Genomic DNA, 12,223 nt, shown 5'->3' with positions numbered 1-12,223 from the left:
AGTGGTTTATTGTCTTTACTCCTTTTGCTATTCTGAGCCCTGTAATGTTTCTTTCTTTTCTTTGTTTTTCCAAGTCTCTTCTTAAAGTTTCTGCCATTATAATATATAGGAAGGGAGAGAGAGGAAATCCTTTCCTGAGGCCTCTTGTGCTTTGAAAAAATTCACTGGGTCTTCCATTTACGAGGGGGGTAATCCATGGGGTAGAAATGCACTCCTGAATGACTTCTATTATTTCTCTTGAGAATCCAAGTTTCTTGAAGACTGCCATTAGATATGGAAGGCTGACCCTGTCAAATGCATTTGCCATATCTAATTTGATTATGATGCCTTTTTCTTTCCTTAGTATACTAGAATGTACAGCTTCCTGTACAATAATTACATTATCTATGATTTGCCTGTTGGGCACAAATCCTCCTTGATTTTCAGATATGATTATTGGAAGCACTTCCTTCATTCTATTTGCAATTATTTTTGTTATGATCTTATAAGAGGAATTACAAATAGAGATTGGACGAAACCTATTGAAAGTGGAGGGACTTGACTCTTTTGGGACTAGAGCAAGGTAGGAGGATTTTGTATTGCTTCCTATTTTTTTTTTTTTGAAGACATTCTTCATCATTCTTAAGAAATCCTTTTTAATTGTATACCAATGGAATATGTAGAATGCTATTGTAAAACCATCTAGCCCTGGGGCTTTGTTCGAATTAGGCTCCATATAGCCGCCAATACCTCTTCTTCTATGATTTCTTTACACATTTCTGCGTTTTGGTCTCTTTTGATTTTTTTTTTGTGTGCTATAGGAAATTTTCATATTCAACTGTTTCTTCTTTTGCTGAAAGTAAATTTTTAAAGTGCTTGTGGGCTGCTTTTTTTAAGTCCTCTACACCTTTGACCTCTTGACCTTCGGCTTGTATTTTTTCTATCTGGTTTCTTGCTCTTCTTATCTTCATAGTATTGTGGAAACATGATGTATTTTTATCCCCTGCCTTGAGCCACAGGCTTCTAGATTTTAGTCCAGCCTCTTCTTCTTCTTTCCTATTTTCCCTATATATTTCCCAAAATATTTACTTCTCTCTCAGATAGTCTTGCTTGCCTTCTTCTTTGCTTTCTTTTTCAATTTGCATGTTGTCCATTTTCTATTGTAGCTATTTTTTTTTGGTTTGCTCTTGCCCATTCCTTTAGCTTGGCTCTTAAGTTTTTTAATTTTGTCTCCCAAATCTACTGTGGTGATCCTAATACTCTTGGCTCCCATGCTTCCTTGATTAATTCACTAATTTCTGTATTGTTGTCCCATATTGGGCTGTATCTAAATGGGAGCGGTCCTTGATTTTCCATTTTACCTAAAACTATTGCCATCAGTTTATGTTCAGGTGCCGTGGTGTGTAATATTTTTTATTTGATGGAGTTGTGCATTGCTGCTATGTTTTATTGGATCAGGATTCTATCCAAACATCCTTTAATGTTTCTTTTTCCTGTAGAATTTTGTAGAATTTTTCCTACAAATTAGCTAGCTTTGATACCATGTAGAACTTTTTCTACAAATCAGCTAGCTCTGATACCATGTAGAAATTTCCCACCTATAGATCAACCTGGTAATGCAATGTACTAAAGCAAAACACTTGATCTACTTCTACAAACAATTTAGCGGAAGCTTAATCAACCATGAGCAACATCAATAAGAACACATATAACTGATAAGAAGGAATCAATCACACATAACACAGAAGAATTTACCCAGGGAAAGCACCTGCCTAAAACCCCATCTCTATATTATCATACAAGTGGAAATATAGTCTGGATTACACAAAGCCTTAGCTCAGAAGCTATCCAGCTCTCAGTACAATCCCTCTGCTACTCATAGACAATCAAAGGCTTCTCACAAACCTTCTCCTCTACCCTCCAAGCCTCCTATTTCCTTGTGCAGTTTCCTTGGGGTCCAATGCTACCACCTATGTGAATTGGCTTCTTCACACACTCACTAACCTCTGATCTAACTGCACAAACTTGAAGGAGATAAATCCTCATCATGGATGAGCTTCCTTTATAGGAAAAATATTCATCCATAGTTGAATTGAGGCTTCTGTGATCCATAATAGTTGAAAGAATAACTTCGGAGTAAATCACATGTAGACAAACATTTGTTGACGCGTTTCGAACCAACTAGTGTGGTTCATCGTTAGGACAAGTTGAAGAAACAGATCCAGCTTAGCATGATAAATAGTCTGAGCAGAGTCTCCAACGGCTAAATAGACTAACGACTAATTTTGACCTTAGGACCCAGGTCTAATTATTTTAATATTATTTATCTTAATATTATTTATGGAAATAAGTTAAATTAGGTAAAAATACATAACTAAATTAATATTAATGGTTGGTTTAAAAAGAAATTTAATTATTTATTTAAATTAATTATATATATATATATATATATATATATATATATATATATATATATATATTAAAGTTATAATATTAGGTTAATAAGATAAAGGTTAGGATTAATAAGTAAAATAATTTCAATGGTTAGTTAAAAAAAAAAAAAAAAAATAAATAAATAAAATAAATAAAATAAATAAATAAATAATAATAATAATAATATTAATAATTTATTTATTTATTTAAATTAATTCATAATTATTATATATATATATATATATATTAATTAAAATCATAATATTAGGTTGTTAAGTGACGAGTAACTTAATGGTTAGTTTATTTTAATTATTATTATTTATGGAAATTAGTTAAAAATATATAAAATAATTTTAATGGTTGGTTAAAGAAGTAATTTATTTTTATTTAAATTATATATATATATATTTTCTAATTAAAGCTATAATATTAGGTTATTAAGATCAAAGTTAGAATTAATAAAATAATTTTAATGGTTAGATTAAAAAGATAATTTATTTATTTACTTAAATTATTTAATAATTATTATTATATATATATATATATTAAAATCATAATAATAGGTTGAGAATCTTCATTTATTAATTTAATAATAATTTATAATGGTTAGTTTAAAAAAGTGATTTAATAGTTATTTATTAATAATCATATATATATATATATATATAATAAAAATTATAAAGTTAGGATAAAATACTATATAAATAAATAGAATAATTCAAAGGTTAGCTTAAAAAGGTAATTTATTTATTTAATTAAATTATTTATTAAATATTGTAAATGTTGCATATATGTATATATGTATATATATATATATATATATATATATATATATATATATTCTTAAAAAAAAAAAGAAAAAAGGAGGGGGCAGAAAAACCGACTAAGAAGAGAGTGCTGGAATCCAGCACCTATTGATTTTCCAGCCATCATCTCTATTGAGATTGCTCGGCTTCTTTTCAATCTCAATAGCTTCCCTCAATTTACGATGGTGGAACTGAGCAACTTTGGCAACAACCTTGGCCTCCTCAATACACACCTGATGCTTGGTCTTTTCCACATGCTCAGCTAATGCTGAAGACTTGGATCTCCCATGTCTCAGGTCGGCCGCATGTTCGCAGATCCTTTGACGGATGGAGCGCCCTTTAATAAGTTAAATAATTAAATTTCTTTTTAAACCAACCATTAAAATTAATTTAGTTATGTATTTTTACCTAATTTAACTTATTTCCATAAATAATATTAAGATAAATAATAAAAAATAATAATAATATTAAAATAATTAGACCTGGGTCCTAAGGTCAAAATTAGCCATTAGTCTATTTAGCCGTTGGAGACTTTGCTCAGACTATTTATCATGCTAAGCTGGATCTGTTTCTTCAACTTGTCCTGACGATGAACCACACTAGTTTGTTCGAAACGCGTCGACAAATGTTTGTCTACGTGTGATTTACGCCGAAGTTATTCTTTCAAATATTCATCCAACTGATAGTACATTGTCCCTTCTCTTATCTCAACTGGGTCTCTGTCTGAACTTCTATGCATCAGTTATCCATGAGAGAATACTCAGTTATCTGAAAATAACAGTTGTCACATGCATGCAAGCATTAACAAACAATATCTCATTAATTTAACAACTTGTTAAATTAATCTAACTGAACTTGACTAAGTTAAACTAAGTCAACTGATCCTCTCAATATATAACTCATCCTTAATTCCTCAATTAGTGGAGCAAATCAAGGAAACATTCCCCAATCAGTGGAGAAATTATTGCATGTTCTCAAAAAGACTTCAAGTTTGATTTTCCTTAACTAATTAACTCATGGAGAATTAACTAATTAATATTCAAACTACTGGTAAGACCAAATTCGAATTTTACTTCATATTTTAGACCAGGGACTGTCTAAAAATAGGAATCCAAATTGAACTGCTAAAAATAGAACTTCTATTTTTAGCACTTCCATTTTTCATTCCCTGTTGCCCAATCCAACATTGATGCCCAAACTGCTATTTTTAGCACTTATATTTTTAGCAATTTCTTATTGCCAATTTTCAACACTCCATCTCAACAAGAAAGGCTTCCTCTCAAACCCGATCTTGTACCTCTAGAATGTTCTGCATGCAACACATCTACCAAGTGTGGTTGCTCTAGCAACTCTCGGAACAAAAAAACTCCCAACTGACCACTCTGTTGGGCTAGAAGCATACTCTAATGCTGAAGCTCTACCTGCTGCTGACAAGTGCTTCCTCTCTGACCTCTACACTACTGAAACATCTACATGCATCTCGCACTATTGCACCCTTCTCTGTGCTACCCTGCACAGTGCAACACACTTGTGCCTCTCGCATTGCTGCAACCTGCATGCTCTACGTTGTCCTGGGATTCCCTACACTGTAGATCTCTTTGCCGCTCCATCCACATCCGTCTCTACCCAATTAGTCAGTTCCTGCTACTCCACATCGGGGCTGCCGTAGCAAGGTCTCATCCAAGAGGTTGGGTACCTCAAGGATCCTGCCCCTCCCACCTAGCTCGAAGTTTCTCCCTACTGGAGGTCTCTGCATGAGTAGATGTCTCCACTCGATCTCCTCTCAGCTTCCCCTATTGTGGTTGCTCCACAACCTCCTGAAGCTACTGCACCAATCGTGGCTCCTCCACAATTGTCTGAGACTTCTTCTAGCGCTACATGTTGAGAGGTAATATACTCTCCCTCTCAACCACCAAGTCTCTATCCTTTGCCTTTCTCCTCAAGGCTTTGCATGCATCTTGTACCTCAAGTGCATATAGGTTCTTGGCTAGCACACCAATCTATTTCCACTTTCCTACCGTGACGAAATTTTCTAGAAAAAGCGCTGATTTTAAATCAGTGATATCTCCCTCATCCGAACTCCGATTCAGCCAATTATTTTTTTTTTTTGATTTTGGGTATTTTTCCGCAAGGAATCCAAATATGCTATTTATTTCTGAAAATTTTGTACATAAATTTTCAGATCTGCTCTGCAAACTTTCGGACCAAAACTCAAAACTTTGAAATCTCCTCTCAGTATACTGTTCTCTCCTTGATCACATGTGCTCCAATACCATGTAGAATATTGTAGAATTTTTCCTACAAATCAGCTAGCTTTGATACCATGTAGAAATTTCCCACTTGTAGATCAACCTGGGAATGCAATGTACTAAAGAAAAACACTTGATCTACTTCAACAAACAATTTAGCGGAAGCTTAATCAACCATGAGCAACATCAATAAGAACACATATAACTGATAAGAATGAATCAATCACACATAACACAGAAGAATTTACCCGGGGAAAGCACCTGCCTAAAACCCCATCTCTGTATTATCATACAAGTGGAAATATAGTTTGGATTACACAAAGCCTTAGCTCGGAAGCTATCCAGCTCTCAGTACAATCGCTCTACTACTCATAGACAGTCAAAGGCTTCTCACAAACCTTCTCCTTTGCCCTCCAAGCCTCCTATTTCCTTATGTAGTTTCCTTGGGGTCCAGTGCTGCCACTTATGTGAATTGGCCTCTTCGCACACTCACTAACCTCTGATCTAACTGCACAAATTTGAAGGAGATAAATCCTCATCATGGATGAGCTTCCTTTATAGGAAAAATATCCATCCAAGTGATAGTACATTGTCCCTTCTCTAATCTTAATTGGGTCTCTGTCTGAACTTCCATGCATCAGTTATCCATGAGAGAATACTCAGTTATCTGAAAATAGTAGTTGTCACATGCATGCAAGAATTAACAAACTGTATCTCATTAATTTAACAACTTGTCAAATTAATCTAACTGAACTTGACTAAGTTAAACTAAGTCAACTAATCTTCTCAATATAGAACTCATTCTTAATTCTTCAATCAGTGGAGCAAATCAAGGACACATTCCCCAATCAATGGAGAAATTATTGCATGTTCTCACAAAGACTTCAAGTTTGATTTTCCTTAACTAATTAACTCATGGAGAATTAATTAATTAATATTCAAACTACTGTTAAGACCAAATTTGAATTTTACTTCCTATTTTAGACCAGGGACAGTCTAAAAATAGGAATCCAACTTGAACTGGTAAAAATAGAACTTCTATTTTTACCACTTTCATTTTTCATTCCCTATTGCCCAATCCAGCATTGATGCCCAAACTGCTATTTTTAGCAAATATTTTTAGCACTTCTATTTTTAGCAATTTCTTGTTGACAATTTTCAACATTTCCCACTCTTTTGTTGCTCCAGGTGTATTTTCCGTTGTTTGGGGGGATGTCTATTAAGTTTTGTTGTTCCATTATTTCTTCTAGAGCGTCCTTGGATGGGTCTGTGTCATATATCCCTCCAAACTTTTATTCTATACTTGTTACCAAATTTAAATCTCCTCCTAGGATTATTTTCCCAACTTGTGTTTCTTTTAGTGCTTCCTTTATGGTGGCCCAGCCTTGCTCTTTTTCCTTGTAATGATTGGGGGCATATATGTTTATGACATTGTACTTCTCTTTTGTACTTATTTGCATTAGATCCGTTTGTATCCAGTGTTGGTCCTTTTTTTGTTGTATCAATTCTCAGATTCCTTTCCTCCATATTGTGCAGATTCCTCCTGATGATCCTGTTCCCTATATTGCTTCCCCTTCATAATTTTTTATTTATTTTTTTATATTTTTAGTTTCTTGGCTATTTGTTTTGGTCTCCTGAATCATAAGAATATCTAGGTTTTCTTTTGCCAGAATGTATCTTGTGGCATTTTCTTTGAAGGATGATCTCATTCCTCAGCAATTCTAGGGGACCACTATCATTATTTGCTTGTTGGGTGGTGTAAGGGTCCTTTTCCTCCTTGCTAGCTTTTTTCGTTGTTTCCTGTGCTCCTTCCTAAGAAGGTTTCCATAGGTTGCTGCATTCCTAATGCCATTTCCTTTACTGCTACTTCGTCCCTCAGCGCTTTGTTTGACTTTCTTCCTGCTTTTTTTTGGTATTCTACATTTGGGAGTGCTTCCTTTGACTGATTTCTTGTTAGAATTCTGTCTACTGAGGGAGGGGGTGGAGTATGGGTGTTTGAGATCAGAGGGGATGAAGGGGGGTTGAGAGTATGGTGGGGGGATCTGGATCTGGATCTAGATTTGGGTCTAGGGGATGGGGAGGCTGAGGGATCTAGTGGCTCAAAAGGATTTACGCTAGTAAGAGGATTGTTGTCTACTTTTGGTGATAGAGGGAGGAGATCAAGGGATATGGTGGGTTGCGAAGAAGAATGAGTGGGTTGTTTATTGGCTGTCTTCTTTCTTTTAACCTGTTCCCATTTGTTTTTTGGATCTTCAATTTTTTCATTTTCATTTTCTTTTTCCTTTTTGTACATCTATTAGCAAAGTAGCCATATTCATGACATACCTTGCATTTGAAGGGGATTTATTCATAATCTAGTTGTTGTATATGCATCTATTGATCCACTTTGATTTTGATTGCTTCAGGAAGCCCTTTCCCTAGATCCACTTCTACACAGATTCTGGCGCATGCATGCATATTTTCCTTTGGCTCACACCTGTCTATGTATTTCCCAACTGCATTTCCTATGGCTTTAACTGAATCATCTCCCCAGCAATGGAGGGGAAGATGCAGCAACCTGACCCAAACTGGGACGACACTGGGTACATCCATTTCTGGATCAAAGTCCAACGTCCATCTGTTTAAATACAACCCCTTTGTATCCATAAAGTATGGGCCGTACCTAAATATCAGATCTTGATCCTCCTTAATTTCAAAGTGAAAGGTGTAGTACCCTCTTCCACAGAACCTGATTGAAATTTTCCCATTTATTGATGCAGTCCAGTTCCTTTCTACCCATTTTTGGATGGTTTTGGATGATGGCCATAACCTAGTAAACTGGCCAACTAATCCACGCTCCGAAAGGGACAGTGCTGCTTTACGAGGAAGGGTAGGAGGGAGTGAGATTTCAGGGATGTCTTCCAATCTTTTAACAAACTTAGTGACTGATGGTCGATTCTTTGCCGGACCCATTGTAGAAATGAGAGAGGCGAAAGCTTTTGTTGTTCCTTCATTTTCTTATTGGTGATCAGAGAGAGGATCTCCGTCCTCTGGTGAGTTCATGTTACTTGATCCCTAGCAGCAGGAGGCCCTGAGGGTTAGCTACGTGCTGCATTCTCTAGCTAGGGCTATGCAGCTCCTTAGTGGCTATAGCAACGTGATTTTTCAGATGTTTTGGTATTAATAATAACAATTAATTAATTTAGATTGTTTTTTAAATATAATTTGTTTATAATTAATTTATTTAGACAATGTTTAATTTATTTATTTTTTATGTTTTTTGTATGAAAAATATTGATGTTGCATTTCAAAATTTATATATTTTTAATTTTTAATAATTTTTTTACATAATAATACTTTAATTTTAAGAGATATAAATATCATATTATATTTGAATTCAAGCTTATGTGATCCATAATTTGTTATTCATGAAATTTTTTATAGAAAATCGCATAGAGAATATTTGGTCAACGCATTTGGAACCAACCAGCGTGGTTCATCTTTAAGACAAGATGAAAAGACAGATCTTAGAGGAAGGTTAAATAAGAAGATAGGTCAATCTAGCTATTAGAGGAAAACGACTATATTTGACTAGGGAGGGAAAATTATATATATAATATAATAAACCAACTAAACGACTATATATGATTAGTGAAGGGGATTACTTTAAAATATTTAAATAATAATAAATAATAATTTAATTTATTTAAATAATAATTTAGTATATTAATAAACTTATTATTATTAATTAATATTATCCATTTATTATCTGAATTTGTAAAGGGGCGGAGAGAGGCGAACTAGGGTTTCTGCAACCCGTCCTAGGGTTTCTGCAGCCCCTGCTACGGCAGGCTCCACTGACATAGCTCAGTATTGACGGAAACAGGGCGGATCGGAGGTTTCGTGGTCCTGCCATAAGTGCGAAGGAACATGCAGCCCCCTCAGGGGGAGGGCGATGCACCTCCCCCAAAAAATGATAGCCAAAAGCAGCAGATCGAAAACACTGACAAGGAAGACAGACAGAATGAGGACAATACAAACAGCAGCAAGCAACAGGATAATGAACAAGATCAAAAAGACAAAAATAAAGCAAGTTCCTCCACATGTAGACCGGTGGCCACTCACAGGCCAAAAGTGGAATTTCCCAGTCACCGAATCAATGCCAAAATACAATTTATGAGGGATCATGTGTTGATTGGCAAGTTTATTGGAATGTGGCCAACTGAGAGAGCGTTAAGGAGCTGGATAAATACCAAATGGAACCCAAAGGGCCACATCACTTTGCATCTAGGACCGAAGGGGTTTTTTACGGCCATTTTTAACTGCTTGGAAGATCGTAACAGGATTCTGGATGGGGGTCCTTACTTCTTCAATTCTGCAGGTCTATATCTCAAAGGGTGGGTTGAACGATTCAATCCAGACAAGGAAGACCTCAGTTATGCTCCTGTCTGGATAAGGTTGTACTCGCTTCCTTGGGAATATTGGGAAGAAAGCTCCCTCCAGGAGATTGGAAATGCTCTGGGCGAATTCGTCAAGGTTGCAGAGGAAACAAAATTATGCAGATACACATCATATGCCCGGATCTGCATTTATATGGACCTCAAGCAAGCCCTGCCAGATACAGTAAGTCTCTTCCATGAAGATGTTGAATGGATTCAACTAATAGATTATGAGCATGTACCGTTTAGATGCAGGAAATGCCATGACCTAGGACACCTCTACAGAGATTGTCCTCTGAACAGGAAACCCCCTCCTCAAATGGACTCAGACAATCAAGCGTCTGACGGTTTTACCAAAGTGGTAAACCGCAGAAGAGGGAACAAGAAATCGACAGCCAATACCAAGACCAATCAAGTTAATATGTCAAAACCCTCAACGAGTAACAGCTTTGCGGCTCTGGCCAGTAATGATGTGCCAGATTCTGATAATGTACCTCAAAATGACAAAGAAACCAGCAAAGAGCAGTCGGATGGGACTACACAGCAACCAGGGGAAATCTTATTCAATAAATCAACCCTTCAATCCCAAACCAAAACTCAGGCCTGGAGTTTTCAAGGAATGGAAGTTGATAATCCTGAACCCAGTACAAAGGTGCTGAAGGAAAGAGAGGAAGACTCTCAAGAACCCCAGATCATGGAGGAAGACCCTGAGAATATTGATATTGGTGAACTGGATATTCTAGGACTCGAGCAAGCATGCAAGACAGGGAACTTTGACAAAATACCAGACCGACAAGTGGACAACCTGGTGGAGGTCCTCAATTGCGCACAAAAGAAGTACTCTCTAGGAGTCCAGATAGGCAGTCAATGGGATGGAAAGTTCATCACCAAAGACAGCAAGAAGCGTGGAAGAAAAACAACCCTCGAAAGAACCATCAAGATAGGCGAAGTGCTAGTTGAGTCAGGTAGATACGCCAAGCTGACCAAGTACTTCAATGTCAATCCCAACCCTTCTCAATGAAGCTGATATCATGGAACATTAGGGGGCTCAATAGCCCTAGGAAAGGTAGACTATTAAAAAATATGCTCATGCAGGAAAAACCAAATATACTCTTTTTGCAAGAAACAAAATGTAACTCGATAGTCTTGGAAAAAATAGCAGCGAAAGCCTGGCCAGGAGGGCTAGTAACAGCTGTTGATGTTCAAGGGGCGTCGAGAGGACTGGAAATTCTCTGGGATGCACGAGTAATTCAACTCAAAAATATACATGCAAACAAGAACTTCATCCAGGCAATATTTCATATAATTGGCACCAATACCCATGGCCATATGACTAATGTATATTTCCCTCGGGAAACCATACACAAAGCTGAAATCTTGGATACCTTATCGGAGCTTAACTCAAATAGGCTATACCCGCTTTGGATATCTGGAGGTGATTTTAACATGATAGCAAGAATGGAGGAAAAGCAGGGAGGCAGAAGCAGAAGGAACAGAGATGGGAATCTACTAAAGGACTTTATTCAAAACAACTGGCTGGTAGATCTACCTTCAAATAACGGCATGTTCACTTGGAACAATAAAAGAGAGGGACTGCAACAAATAGCTTCACATCTCGATAGATTTCTAATATCAGACAATGCAACTCACCTGGGTGGGGAATTCATTGCTTCCATCCTTCCAGTATTAGGTTCAGATCACTGGCCCATAGCTCTCCAATGGAACCATCCAGGCAACAGTATTAGGCGTCCCTTCCGGTTTGAGGCCTTTTGGTTAACTCATCCGGATTTCAATGAATTTGTTAGATCAACTTGGCTCAAGTTCAATCCCACTAGTGGCAAGATGTCTATATTACAGCAGAAACTAAAGCACCTTAAAGGAGAAATCAAACACTGGAATCATACCACTTTTGGAAATATTTTCAAGGCACAGGCAGCCCTCAATCAAGAAATGAAGAATGTCCAGCAAAGGATCATTATAGAAGGACGCTCCGAGGAACTCATAAAGCAGGAACAAGCTATCGAATCCCAAATCCTAGATAGAGCACAATAGGAGGAAACTCTTTGGAGGAAGAAATCGAGGATCAGATGGCTTAAGGATGGGGAAAAGAATACAAAATTTTTTCACAAAACCACAGTGCAGCGCAGAATGAATAATTACATTTCCCACATCAAAAATGAGCAGGGAGATAGAATTGAGACGCATGAAGGCATTGAAGATGAGTTTCTCAGATACTTTAAAAAAGCTCATCAAGAACCCAGCATAGATAGAACGTCTACTATAAACAAAGTTCTAAGGAACATTCCAAAACTAATTACAGAGGAGCATAATCTTCTCC

The 12,223-nt window shown here is 36.5% G+C and overlaps 1 protein-coding gene across 1 annotated transcript; it reads left to right on the top strand.

The window, feature by feature from the left end:
* Positions 1–10,974: 10,974 nt before the first annotated feature.
* On the top strand, positions 10,975–11,937 carry LOC149226901 (uncharacterized). The gene has a single exon (XM_089380344.1). The coding sequence runs from the start codon at positions 10,975–10,977 to the stop codon at positions 11,935–11,937; it is 963 nt and encodes a 320-aa protein (XP_089236470.1).
* Positions 11,938–12,223: the final 286 nt, after the last annotated feature.

Source organism: Pinus tabuliformis, chromosome J (genome assembly GCF_031772625.1).
Source record: "Pinus tabuliformis cultivar Carrire ecotype Pingquan chromosome J, CPIR1, whole genome shotgun sequence".
Classification (NCBI taxonomy): Eukaryota; Viridiplantae; Streptophyta; class Pinopsida; order Pinales; family Pinaceae; genus Pinus; species Pinus tabuliformis.
This window is presented reverse-complemented; position numbering and strand designations above follow the sequence as displayed.

What these genes read in the sequence shown, in the direction of transcription:
- LOC149226901 (XM_089380344.1), top strand. Translation starts at nt 10,975, where the DNA reads ATGCAGGAAAAACCAAATATACTCTTTTTGCAAGAAACAAAATGTAAC.